General features: G+C 33.6%; 2 protein-coding genes across 3 annotated transcripts; one reads left to right on the plus strand and one right to left on the minus strand.

The window, feature by feature from the left end:
* Positions 1 to 6,989, plus strand: LOC109336678 (casein kinase 1-like protein 10). 2 transcript variants are annotated; one of them, XM_019573420.1, is made up of 14 exons: positions 1 to 605; positions 733 to 773; positions 1,463 to 1,532; positions 1,830 to 1,978; positions 2,068 to 2,163; positions 3,282 to 3,352; positions 3,718 to 3,779; positions 3,887 to 3,950; positions 4,055 to 4,139; positions 4,453 to 4,579; positions 4,692 to 4,765; positions 4,843 to 4,906; positions 5,152 to 5,537; positions 6,323 to 6,989. In XM_019573420.1, exons 1-14 carry the CDS (start codon positions 530 to 532, stop codon positions 6,560 to 6,562), a joined length of 1,605 nt encoding a protein of 534 aa, XP_019428965.1. In that variant the 5' UTR covers positions 1 to 529; the 3' UTR covers positions 6,563 to 6,989. The 2 variants fall into 2 exon arrangements, with proteins under 2 accessions (XP_019428965.1, XP_019428963.1); XM_019573418.1 differs by having other exon boundaries at positions 5,152 to 5,555; positions 6,323 to 6,987.
* Positions 8,361 to 11,566, minus strand: LOC109335107 (vacuolar protein sorting-associated protein 2 homolog 3-like). The gene is made up of 11 exons (XM_019571178.1): positions 11,405 to 11,566; positions 11,271 to 11,315; positions 11,109 to 11,143; positions 10,962 to 11,012; positions 10,754 to 10,858; positions 10,572 to 10,643; positions 10,014 to 10,085; positions 9,859 to 9,939; positions 9,197 to 9,232; positions 9,048 to 9,103; positions 8,361 to 8,695 (listed from the first exon to the last, which is right to left on the minus strand). Exons 1-11 carry the CDS (start codon positions 11,439 to 11,441, stop codon positions 8,644 to 8,646), a joined length of 642 nt encoding a protein of 213 aa, XP_019426723.1. The 5' UTR covers positions 11,442 to 11,566; the 3' UTR covers positions 8,361 to 8,643.

The raw sequence follows: 12,692 nt of genomic DNA on the forward strand, positions 1-12,692 counted from the left end.
TCTATTTTCATGTTTTTGTTATCTCTCTCTCTCCAGTTTCCTCCATTTATTTCCTAACTTTCTGATTTCTAGAACGACTTTTGTCTCTTTCTCTTTGATCCACCACATTCTCCTCTACCTTTTTTCCCTGTTTGTTTTTCTATAATTCTTTTTTATTTGTAACTATTTCCCTCCTTTATTTTGTTTTTGTTCCTTCTTTGTTCTGTTTTATTTCTTGGGTAAATGTTGTTTTTCTCTCTTGAAATTAGGAGTTCAATTTTTGTGGTCTTCAGGTGATTGATTTGGGTCAAAAGGGGTAAAAGGATGTAACTAGAGGATCAGGAAGTGGTTAAGATTTCATTCATTCATTTATTCATTGAAGATGTTATCATCGATACAATAAATTCTATTCATTTTTGGGTACCCTTTTATCTTTGCTTGTGAAATCTCATTGGATTTTAGAAGAAAGTTAGGATTTTTATTTTGACTCTGGTGAAGCTGTGATTTTTCTTTTTGGAATTGTGATCAATCAAGTGCTGAATTGGTCATAATGGATCATGTGGTTGGTGACAAGTTTAAACTTGGAAGGAAAATTGGGAGTGGGTCTTTTGGGGAGCTCTATTTAGGTGTGATCATGTTTCATTTTCATTGTAATTTTATTTTTAGATGCATTGTATTTTATGTATTTGTTTATATTTTAATTTTGATTAATTGTTGTAACCATGTTCCTTCTATTCTTTCTTATTATGCTAGGTGTTAATATTCAAACTGGAGAGGAGGTTGCTGTGAAACTGGTATGTTAAGTTTCTCTTCAAGCTTTTAACCCTTTTTATGTTTGGATGGACTGCATTGTTTGATTATTGATTTCCTTGATGAATTTCAAGTGCTCGATTATTCTTTCGTTTTTCCGTGAGGTGGACTTGGTTTCAAATATGTTTAGTATCTTAAATGTATATAATGATAAAGTCACCATGTTTTACTCTGTTGTACTCCTGTTTTGTAGACTATATAAATATATCATGCTTGTGGTAGACATTGTTACTTTCGATCATGAGGCGTATATGTGTTTTTCCCCCTTCTTTTCATCAATGCTCTTGGAGTTCCAATGGCCGACAAGTAATGGAACCTTTAATTTTACATGAGATCTGGTTTGTGTCTGGAATAAATAACAAAAAATCAATAACTTATGGGCAATAGGAAAATCAGTTCTTAAGATTTATAAGAAATCAATAAACTCATCTTTTGGGATTGAAGTGCAATGTGATATGCCACATTATGTTTTTCGTTGTAATTGTTTTGCAACTACTGGGTGCACATTTTGGTTAATATTGTTATAATGTAGTTTATTTTGGATTGTATACCATATTTTGCTGTTTTTTGAGTTTTTTTATACCGGTTAATGATTATATTTATACTAATCTTCTAATGATATTATGTGTTCCTAATTCTAATCACCGACTCCTGTCTCACCAAAAAAATCCAGGAATCTGTGAAGACCAGGCATCCACAGCTTCACTATGAGTCAAAATTGTATATGCTTCTTCAAGGAGGAAGTAAGCCTAGATCTCTCCTTTAAGTATTTAGGTTACTGAAAGTATTATGTAACCCAATGCTAGAAATTTAATACGGCGAATGTTTCATAATTGTTGTTTAATAATATACACATTTGTTTCTGTTTTCTTGATTATGGAGCATATCATGATTGATGCTCCTAATCTTCTTCTATTAATGAAATCCGAACCAATGAAGTATTAAGTCATGCCATCAAAGAGAAATGAAGAGCTAAAAGTGTTAGAAAACAGTGAAGATGTTTGCTTACGAGTATTCTACTATGACTTTTCTTATCACAGCGGGGATTCCCCACCTCAAGTGGTTTGGAGTTGAGGGAGACTACAATGTCATGGTCATCGACCTTCTTGGGCCAAGTCTTGAAGATTTGTTCAACTATTGCAACCGAAAGTTCACATTGAAGACAGTTTTAATGCTTGCTGATCAATTAGTAAGTCTATCTAGAAACTATTATCGATGAAGCTACCTTAAATAGTGATACTAATGTTTAGTTTGCATCATATTGTTGTTCGATTTCAGATTAACAGAGTTGAATATATGCATTCAAGAAGTTTCCTTCACCGTGACATAAAGCCAGACAATTTTCTAATGGGCCTAGGACGGAAAGCAAATCAGGTATGTTATTTTGTTGAAGATGCTGATCTCATATTTTTTTATTCTTCACTTTTCTTTGTATCCCCTTATTATTTTAGATGCTATATGCATTTTGTAAAGTTTGATGGAGGGGTATTGGAGAAAGCAAGAAGATCTAAATATGGTTTTCATTGACCTGACAAGTGTTGTAGAGATGAGATTGTTGTGGTGTGTAAGTGGAATAAAGGAAATAGGATAAGGTTAGGAATAAATATATTAGAAAGAGTAGGAACAACAGTCATTGAGGAAAAGAATACCAATAAATAGAGGAGAAGAAGAGCAAGAAAAAAAATCTAAGAAAAACCACTATGAATGACTTAGGTCTAAATTGCATTACAGAAAACTTGGTTTTTGAGTTTTGACTTAATGCAATGGTGTATCCATGTACCTGACCCAACCTAGTGGGAAAAGGCTATTGTTGAATATATTTTGGAAGGCTTCAGTTGTTATTTTGTTGCCTTTGATATAAATGGAAAGTAATCAAACATTGTAGGTAATTATCATACATTCAAAGGAATCAAAACATAAGTGTGGTTAAGTGTATAATGATGTTAGTATTAGGCAGTTATTTCATGCTTCTTCCTGGGATTTCCCTTGGTTTACTATCTTAAGCAAATTTCACCAGTGCATTTTGCTTGTTTTCATATCACATCTATGTTTAGTTCATTATATATCATGATAATATTTGCGTATTTATGGGAAGGTGTGCTTCTTCTTGAGTTCAGTGACATACATTGTAGTGACTGCTGCAGTTCATGACAGTTCCTTGTTTCTGATCAGTAATAAAGTTGGAAAGATAATATCATTTACTTCATAGAGTATAAATGTTGTGTGGGTCTATCTTAGTGAGAAGTTGTCCTTGGAAGCAATATACTTCAAAGTCGGGGTCATAGTTTTAAGTTAAGACATGTGCACATGTGTTGGGACTTTGGCAAAGAATTTTGAGTTCATATACTTACTCTTTTTTTCTTTTTATTGAATCCTATTCTTTTTTCCAGCTTAAAATTAATAAATTGATAGATTCTCATAAGAAATAGCTTACTTGAACATGCCAATTTCAGTTCTTTAAAGTATACATCATGCCTGGTTTCTCATTTCAGGTGTATGCCATTGACTATGGCCTCGGAAAGAAATATAGGGATCTTCAGACTCATAGGCACATACCATACAGGTTGGTTTTGCTGTCATTTTTTCAGGATATTAAGGTGCACTACTCGATTAAGCAACAATACCTGAGCAAACCAAACTTCATGTTGCTTTATTATTGTGCAGACCTTCCGTTCCCCCGGCATTTACAGTACTTTAATGGGCTATTATGCCATTTTTCTAGTGGAAATTCTTTACTTAAATTTAGGGAATATTAGTACAAAAATAGTAATAATTTCAAATGCAGTCCCACCATTTTCCATTGACTCTGGCCAAACAGTGCATGATGCCCATCCAAACCCAACCTGGGATTTTGAAAACCGTTATTTGAAATATGGCCTCTTTGTTCTCAATTTTCAATAAAAATTTATGGTTGTTTTCCTTGACTAGGGAAAACAAGAATCTTACAGGCACAGCACGCTATGCAAGTGTCAACACTCATCTTGGAATTGGTGAGTAATCTTTGTGCTAGTTTATTCTTTTTTCCAACAAATAATTAGAAGTGAATATTTCACAAGTAAACTTGAATGCTTCTAATTGTTCCTCATTTTTCCGGTAGAGCAAAGCAGAAGGGATGATCTGGAATCTCTTGGATATGTGCTCATGTATTTCTTAAGAGGAAGGTCGGATCATTGATAAACACATCTACTTTACCCTCTACTGGAAGTTGAATGTTATCATAATATTTTTCTAAACCATAACTTTATTTTACACTTTTCTTTTACAGTCTTCCATGGCAGGGTCTCAGGGCTGGCAACAAAAAACAAAAATATGATAAAATCAGTGAGAAGAAAGTCTCAACTTCCATAGAGGTATCGTGACTAGGTGGATCTACTAGGCTATTGGAGAAATTTACTCTAGATCTAGAGTTTGGTGCTTTAATTAGGTTAGAAGTTGGCATGCTTCATATTGTCTATGATGCCATTGAGGTTAATTAGACAGGCTTGCCTTGAAAGCCAAAATCCATAATAGTTTGGATTTACAGAAGCACTAATGCAATTTTCTTGTGCTTTAGTACTAGGTTTACTAATTGTACTTCTATTCAATATTGACAGCTAAGTACTCTTAGTCTCATACCGGATCTCAATTTATCAGTCCTCCTTAATTATGTGTTTGCATGAACAGGTGCTCTGTAAATCATATCCCTCCGAGTTTGTATCATACTTCCATTATTGCCGATCATTGCGGTTTGAGGACAAGCCAGATTACTCATATTTGAAGAGACTTTTCCGAGACCTATTTATTCGAGAAGGTATATTACCCTTAAATATCTAATTTGGATATTGCATTCAATTCAGTGTATTTCTCTGGAAACTTTTAGCATGGTAGGTGGTTGTGAATTGATACAGACACTGTTAGTGCAGGCTATCAATTTGACTATGTTTTCGACTGGACTATATTGAAGTATCCACAGAGTAATGGAAGCTCTAGAGGGAGGGTAAGCCCTTTTATATATTGCATGTTTGGATTTTGCTTTCTCTTGGAAGTCACTAACTGTACCTTTTGCAATAATAGCATGGCACTGGCAAGGCAGTTATGGATGTCGGTCAACCTATACAAAAACCGGAAAGGAACTCAGGTCTGTTCTCTTTTGACCATATAAGATAATGAAATTTGGTGTCCTGCTAGCTCTTAATGAATCTGACCTTGGATGGTCAGGGATTATGAACTTAATACATGCCGTGACTTCCTCTTTTGGTTTCCAAAGTGAGAAAGCATTCAACTATAGTATCTTTTTCAGCCTTACCATGAATATCGAAACTAAGTTACTTTTTCTTCTATTCCTTGTTATACAATCCTTACTCACAGAACTGCTTCTTTCAGGTGGGAGAGAGATTCGAGAGAAATTCTCTGGTGCTGTTGAAACTTACTCCCGAAGGAACCCTGCTGGTGCTACTCCTCATGTTGAAACTTACTCCCGGAGGAACCCTGCAGGTGCTACTCCCCATGTTGAAACTTACTCTCGGAGGAACCCTGCAGGTGCTACTCCACTTGTTGAAACTTACTCCCGGAGGAACCCTGCAGGTGCTACTCCTCATGTTGAAACTTACTCCCGGAGGAACCCTGCAGGTGCTACTCCTCTTGTTGAAACTTACTCCCGGAGGAACACTGGAGGAGCTACTCCTTTTGTTGAAACTTACTCCCGAAGGAACCCTGCAGCTGCTACTCCTCTTGTTGATCGCGCCAAATATAGGACGTCTGAGGATATTGCAGTACACAACGATTTGGTAATATTAGTTGTTAGCAGTAAATATATACATACATGTGTGTGTCACCATTTCAAATTCTCATATGACAATAGTTTTATTTCCTAAATATGATTTGTAGAGATTTGCTTGTGGTATCTTCTCCATGGACGATTTATAGTTTGGGGTAATGTCATCATGGAAGAAATGGGGGACAGAAGCCAATCAGAATGAATTAGTTTAGTTACTTTTGGCACATAATGACATTTATTTTGTGCATGGCTTCAATATCCTTTTTTTTTTACTTAGTCCATTTGCGAGTTGGATTTTGGAGGGGAAAGAGAGAGAAGGCTTGAGAGTCATGAAATACACTTGTGAGTTGGCTCTGAAGGCTTCAATTTTTTCTTCCTTTCCCCTCAAAAATCCAACTCGCATACAGACTTAAGTGATTTGAAATTCTGTGACTACTCCCATTGGTTAGTACTTAGTCCCATCATAATTTTAATGTGATTTGAGCCTTGAGTATTAACAATTGCACTTAGGTGCATCACATCAGTTCTCAATTAACAAGTAATCAGAACGAAAATTGAAAGGCGAATAAATTCAGAAACAATATGGGTAGTGCACATTTTAAACCACAAAGGTTAAGAGATGGGATCACAATTGATGATGATCACTTAGACACTGTTTTATTTGTATGATTTCCTCAGCTATCACTCTTTTGTTAGCCTTTTTATGTTTTACTCATGGCTGAAACTAATTATTTGTTCACCAATTATTGTGATGTTTGACTTCACCTTGTATTACAGCACCATGCACAACACGGTCAAGCTCGATATGGCAGCAGTTCAAGAAGAGCCTTAATCTCATCAAACAAGCAAATTTCTTCAGGTGACCATACTGGCAGGCTGACCTCAAGTGGTGGCCGACAAACAGCCACACATAGAATGCATGACACCAGACAACCAACTTTCACGCGCAGTGGATCTATTAGAGGCGACCGCGATGATCCTTTGCGGAGCTTTGAGCTCCTTAATATCAGGAAGTAGTCAAGAAAATGAATGGTGCCTGGCACACCTGAAATGCATTGACCAGCTTTCATTCAAAGAACAATCTCATTGAAATAATCAAGTTGATGAATGAGTTACCAATGAGGTCCATGTTTTTTGAAATTACCAATATCATTTTTTGGACCAAGGTGAACTTGTTAATCCCCCAGGATTTTGCTTCAGAAGATTTTTCAGCTACTGTAACATGTTTTTGAAAGGTGCCAAAGAGAATTCAAAAAGGATTCTTTATTTATTTATTTATTTATATATACATAAATAATTATTTTATTAGATGAAACTGAAGTTGTAAAATTTATGGGACATGGTGTGACAATATGGTCCTACACTGCCTCTACCTTGTTAACATTTGTCCTTGATAATGGAATTTATTGACAAGCTAGAATTTGGATTCAAACTAGCGAATTATGTAAGTCTTCGTTCGGCCTTGGAGCCTCCAACCACTAGGAAGTTTTATGATTGGATCATAGAAGAGTGAAAAACTATTTATAAGTAAGATATGACGTTTTGAACCAATAAGTTAATGTAATTGTTCCATACGTTTTTCTACTCATAGTGTCTTACAGTATCCTCTCTTGACGTATACAAGTGCTATTTTCCATTTTTTCTACACCTGAGCTTACATGGGTCGGATGTTTCTTGAATAGAATTTGTCAAATAAGGAATTCTAACTCTCGAAAGAAAGTAGAGTATTTTAAACCAATAAGTTAAAATCTAGCCAGTAAACATTACATGAAGTTAAATTTTTCTTTGCTTTGATCCTTGAATATTTGCTTTGTGAAAACTGTTTTCAAGATTTGATGTCTAGTAAAGGCAATTGTTAGATCGTTTAAATTTAGTTCAGTTTGTATAAGGAGAAATTAATCACCTAGTTAAATTAAAAAACTGCTATGAGACCCCCCTTTACAAAGAGTCACAAATTATAGTCAAAGAAAGTAAGAAACACATCACTCATATAAGAGAAATGTTAAATTCATACTATTTTAGTCAGTAAATCTTTCTATGTAAAAGAAGATAACATGTTTCACATGTGCACATCAATAGTTAATGAGAAAATATCACTAAGGAACACATGTAACCATCATAAGGATTTATAGGCTAAAGTAGTAGGAGACTAATATTTCTCCTCAGATAGATCTGGTTGATGGCGTGACTTTTCAAAATTGCTTTTATTTTGTCTTAATTATTCAAATTTGCTTTTTAAAAAGACTCAAGAATCAAAATTTCGGAAACATACCCATTTAATGCTTTGGAGGGTGAATGTATTTAGTGGATTGTATTTTTTGGCTTTGTGTGTTCTATTTGTTTTGCCTAAAATGTCTTGGAACTTTAGACTCATAACACTCAACTTTATAAACCCTTTAACTTTGTCTTCACACACCAGCCAACGTTGGACATGCTAATTTCCAACACTGCAGACATGTTTCTCAAGAAAGAAAAGATTCATCTATCTTTGATTTAATGTAAAATAGACTGTAAGCATAGAATTAAGTGTGACGTTAATTTTGGAGGACCCTTATTCCCACAAATATTATCATCCTCCACTTATAGAGAGCACATCTTCTGTCCTAAACATTATACAACTTCATGTATCACTTGTTTCTTATTGGTCAGAAAAGATAAACTTAGTATATTTTTAATTTATATTTTACTTTTCTGGCCAATGAGAAATAAGGGGTACATAGAGTGGAACAATATTTGAGACAGAGATGATGTGGCTCCCCACTTACCAACTATAACTCCTACCAAGCATCTATAACACACCAACATCAACTTGGTACTTGCATATACAAATAACATCAAACTCAATATATTGTTTTGTGAGTTATGTTATTCTTCTCATCCCCTGTTACAAGTAAATTATTCATGTCAGCTTAGAATCTACTCAACTAGTTTGCCCTAGTTGAGGATGCACAAGAAAAGTTAATAAAAGTAAATAATTTGAAGGAGGATATAATTCACTTATTCACATTGAACTTCTGTAATCCCAAGAAAACATGGAGTTCTGGGAAGATATTTACTTTACAACTGAGTTTGAAACAACCACTATCACAGGCAAAATATTAAGGGTTTCTAAGAGCCGCCAAACGCTCCTCAAGTTCGTTCACTCCCGAGCTGTAAAGGCATCAAATTTCCAAGGTCAGACAAACTGACAAAGAAAACAAACAGCTATAGAAGTTTTTAAGATGTTATGGAAACAATGGCATGAATTGGAAATTCAAATGCATAAGGAGACATAGTAAAGAAATATAGTACTTTCTCTTAACTAACTCCCTTGAAGACAATGGATGGGAGAAAACCAGTAATGATTTTAAAAAATTGTCAGATGGTAGATACCGGATTAAATTTTCAGTATTCTTTGTCGATATTTGAAGTTACAAAAAAGAAATTATGATCTTCCTTAACTTTTTTCTAAGACAAAGGATGGAGGGAAATAAGTGATAAAAAAATGTTACATGGTAGATACCTGCTAACATTTTCAGCATCCTTTGTGTTGATTCTCCCTTTAGGAGCTGCTGATAACTGCCAGAGTTAAAATAAAACATAAATTAGCTTCAGCACAAAGCATTAAGGTGAATGATAGGAGTACGGAGATAAATAACAACTAATTCCTACCTGTGAAACAACATCGACGCCAATCTCATCGAGCACCTGCCAAAAGAAAAGTAAGTGAAACTGCCATCAGTTCTTCTAAATTTCCAAAACCTTGTTACCTCCAAATAATCAAGTGTTGAAATCTTGTCCATCTAGCCTAGTTACTACTCTTTGAGAATCCAAAATCATTCCCTCCAAACCCAGTAATCTAAACTACAAGGCATATGCAAACGCTTAAAGTAGTTTAAATTCCTGTGAAGAAAACACAGGGGCACGCAAGTCCGACCCTTTTCTATTGATGTTTAAATTACAGGCAATGAGAGAATCCCAATCTTTTCCTGACTTGGTCGCCTATAACTCCCTCCACTGGATTCTGGAGTGGCCCTGGTTGAAGCTAAGATTTAAATTTGAACCTACAATTTCAAGTTTAGTTAATCCTTATGGACTGGAACAAAATGTTTTTGCAATACTCCTCTAATTGGCCGACTCCACCTAGTAGGACTAAGGCTTGATTATTGTTGTATTATTCATCTGATTAAAGTGCTTCATACGAGATTAACTGGCCACAGGAAACATATAACAGAGGGCTTTGATAATTCTGATAAATTAAGTTAAAATCTTGCATATATATCAGCCTAAAAGTTTTACAAAAAACAAATGCAATGAGAGAAGGTAACTAGTACTTGATTTGTCAGCTCTTCAGTCTCCTCTTCAGCTTCATCATCATCTAAGACATCATCTATTGCATCTGACATCATTTCAGTCTGCACATAATCGAAAGAACAATAAAGTCCATTTATGTCCACTTTTAAATTATTAAAATCAAACATCATCTTACAGTCATATCCATTTGCGCCGATTGTTTCTGAAACTCCTGCATGATTTTGAGTTGCTTTGCAGGTGCCATTTGCTGCAAAAAGGATTTTTTAGTTTAGCACAAGGGGAGTTGATTTAAAAATAATAGTGCAAAAACTAGTTTATGGACTCCAGCACCAATCTTTTTCGCATTCAGAAGTTAAAAGAAAGAACATCGATTATCGTTTATGCCTTCCTGATGCATTATTTTGTCTGTTAGCAAATGAACGATCTAAGTATTCGTGACCACTTGTGGAAACTTCACCATGAAACTCAACAACCCTTACACATAAAATCTATCCCTACCCCTCAAACTTGTACAACCCTGCATGCCACTCCATACGTAAACGTCAAGTTAAAATGCATTAGTGCATCGGATAACAATACTTCAAAATCATCATACCTGCATTCAAACTAAATCATTTCTTCCTTTTCTTTTTTGGGATAAAAACTAAACAAAATCTTGCAATCACGGTTCAATTTAAACAAAAGTGGAGTAATATAATATAAGTAGAAATGAAATATAACTAAAACAAGCTACCTTATTCATAGCTGCCATTGCCTTAGTGGCGCCTTTCATGCCAACAGCAACAGAAGACTGAGCATACAGCGCCTGCTCAAAAAAGATAAACTTAGCTAAGAGCACCGGTCATCTACCTGGTTAGTTATACCAGAGTACGGAAAAAAGGTATCGCAAAAACAATAGTTTGAAGTCAATGTAACCTGGGTGTGAGTTGTTATGCCTCGCATCTGAGCTCGACTACCTTGAAGATTAGCAATTTGTTGCTTAAGCCGAACCAACTGTCGGGCTAGAATTTTCGTAGCAGCCTACACCAATGCAGAATGAGCAATAAAATTATCTAAAACCTCAACAAATCAAGGTGGTAACTTATCAAGTGTGCCTGGCTGCATTTGGAGTAACGAATTATACCTCGTTTCCAGTTTTAGCAGTTTTCTTGATCTCAAGAACAAGCTTCTTTTCCTAATAATAATAATAATACAATAAGTAACCATATTATATAGATAAAACATCAAACAAAGTAGAAAATAAATTTCCAAGTGTAAATAAAAGACATACTTCAAGTTGTAATGCTCCTATTTCCCTCTCTATACCTGTGGAACATATCATATTAATAGATAAGTGGAACTGAAAATGTAACACACACCTCAAAATCTAAAAAAATCAATTATCCTTAAGAGTAAAGAAATGTGGTAAGTAAATAATAAAGTAAAAAATAACCTCTAGCAGCATTATTCATTTCTCGTTTGCTCTCTCGAAGAGCCTCTGCATCAAAATAAGAGATGAGATAAGAGAAGAGAAGAATATTTAAATCGAAATTGAATGAATAAAAAGAGGGGAATGATTGATAGAACCTTTGGGCGTTGGTTTCTTGGAGAAGATGTTTTTCATTGTAATGTTAGATAGAATAGTTGAAAGGCAATGTTCCAATTTGGTGAGATCAAAACCCAAACAACACTAGCTGCTGATTGAGCATGGCAAACATCCTCGTAATACCTTCAATGGATGCTTTTAGTTTTTATCGTCATCTTTTACTTATCAAATTATATACTTTTATTTATTACGGATATTCCGGAAATTGCATAAATCTATTATCTAGTGTGATATAAATTATTTTTAATTATATATAATATATACTGATTATTTAGGTAAAAAATACAAATGTATTTTTTAAACAAAAAATAGTAACAAATATAATTAAATAAAAAAATATATAATATAATATGAAAAGATAATTTCAAATAATATGAGGTCAACTTCTATTCATTATTTTACATACGTTTAAAAAGGAGAAGTGTTTTGTATAATTTATCTAAAACTTAGAAGATATTAATATAATTGCACTTGATATATTTTTGTGCATACGGTTGTAGCAACCAATCTATTGATATGATTTCACTTTTAATAATGGTTTATCAATTATTTTTTGCACTCTTATGTAAATGATTTATTACCATAGTTTGTATATTCATTTTATATATTATTGATTTTCTAATCTTTTTACTGCATATACACATATGCAAATGATTCACAAATTATTTATATTTATATCATTTTATATATATGTTAAATTATTTATTCATAAAAATAAGTAATATCTAGAAAACTTTGTCTAAAAAGAGAAAAAAAATAGATTTAATTAGATATACAAAAAGTTTGGGATCAAAGGTTAACCATTTGGATATTTAGGGTCGACTGAAAATTCAAATCTAAGATTAAGTTTATATTCAAAAAGTAATACAATCAACATTTGGAATTGGATGTTGCTCAACTATACTCACCTTTGTCATAAATATTTACTGTGTAATTATACCTTATATTATCTATATTCTATTTATAAATTAATTTTTAGTTTTAGTGATCTCTTTTAACAACATTATTTTATTCATATAATTGTTCTTTACTTTACTCAACTTAAATCTAATATATATTTACTCTTATGTAATATTTTAGGTAATTTTGTAATGATGATATCCATATTTAACTACAACACATGTTATATTATATAAATTTTTTAATGATAAGTATTATGCATCCATCATACAATCATGTTTGAATTAAGAACAACTAATAAGATTAGAATATAATATTTATGCACTTTTATTATAAAAAATTTCATACAGTCAATGCATCATTTACTAT

The sequence above is a fragment of the Lupinus angustifolius genome, chromosome LG20 (assembly GCF_001865875.1).
Source record: "Lupinus angustifolius cultivar Tanjil chromosome LG20, LupAngTanjil_v1.0, whole genome shotgun sequence".
In the NCBI taxonomy this organism is placed as follows: domain Eukaryota; kingdom Viridiplantae; phylum Streptophyta; class Magnoliopsida; order Fabales; family Fabaceae; genus Lupinus; species Lupinus angustifolius.

Excerpts from the sequence above, each read along its gene's own strand:
- LOC109336678 (XM_019573418.1), top strand. The coding sequence starts at position 530 with ATGGATCATGTGGTTGGTGACAAGTTTAAACTTGGAAGGAAAATTGGG. Across the intron at positions 774-1,462 it reads AGGAGGTTGCTGTGAAACTG|GAATCTGTGAAGACCAGGCA; the intron begins GTATGTTAAGTT and ends AAAAAAATCCAG. Across the intron at positions 1,979-2,067 it reads TAATGCTTGCTGATCAATTA|ATTAACAGAGTTGAATATAT; the intron begins GTAAGTCTATCT and ends GTTCGATTTCAG.
- LOC109335107 (XM_019571178.1), bottom strand. The coding sequence starts at position 11,441 with ATGAAAAACATCTTCTCCAAGAAACCAACGCCCAAAG. Across the intron at positions 11,316-11,404 it reads CAAGAAACCAACGCCCAAAG|AGGCTCTTCGAGAGAGCAAA; the intron begins GTTCTATCAATC and ends ATTTTGATGCAG. Across the intron at positions 9,940-10,013 it reads CGGCGCAAATGGATATGACT|ACTGAAATGATGTCAGATGC; the intron begins GTAAGATGATGT and ends GATTATGTGCAG.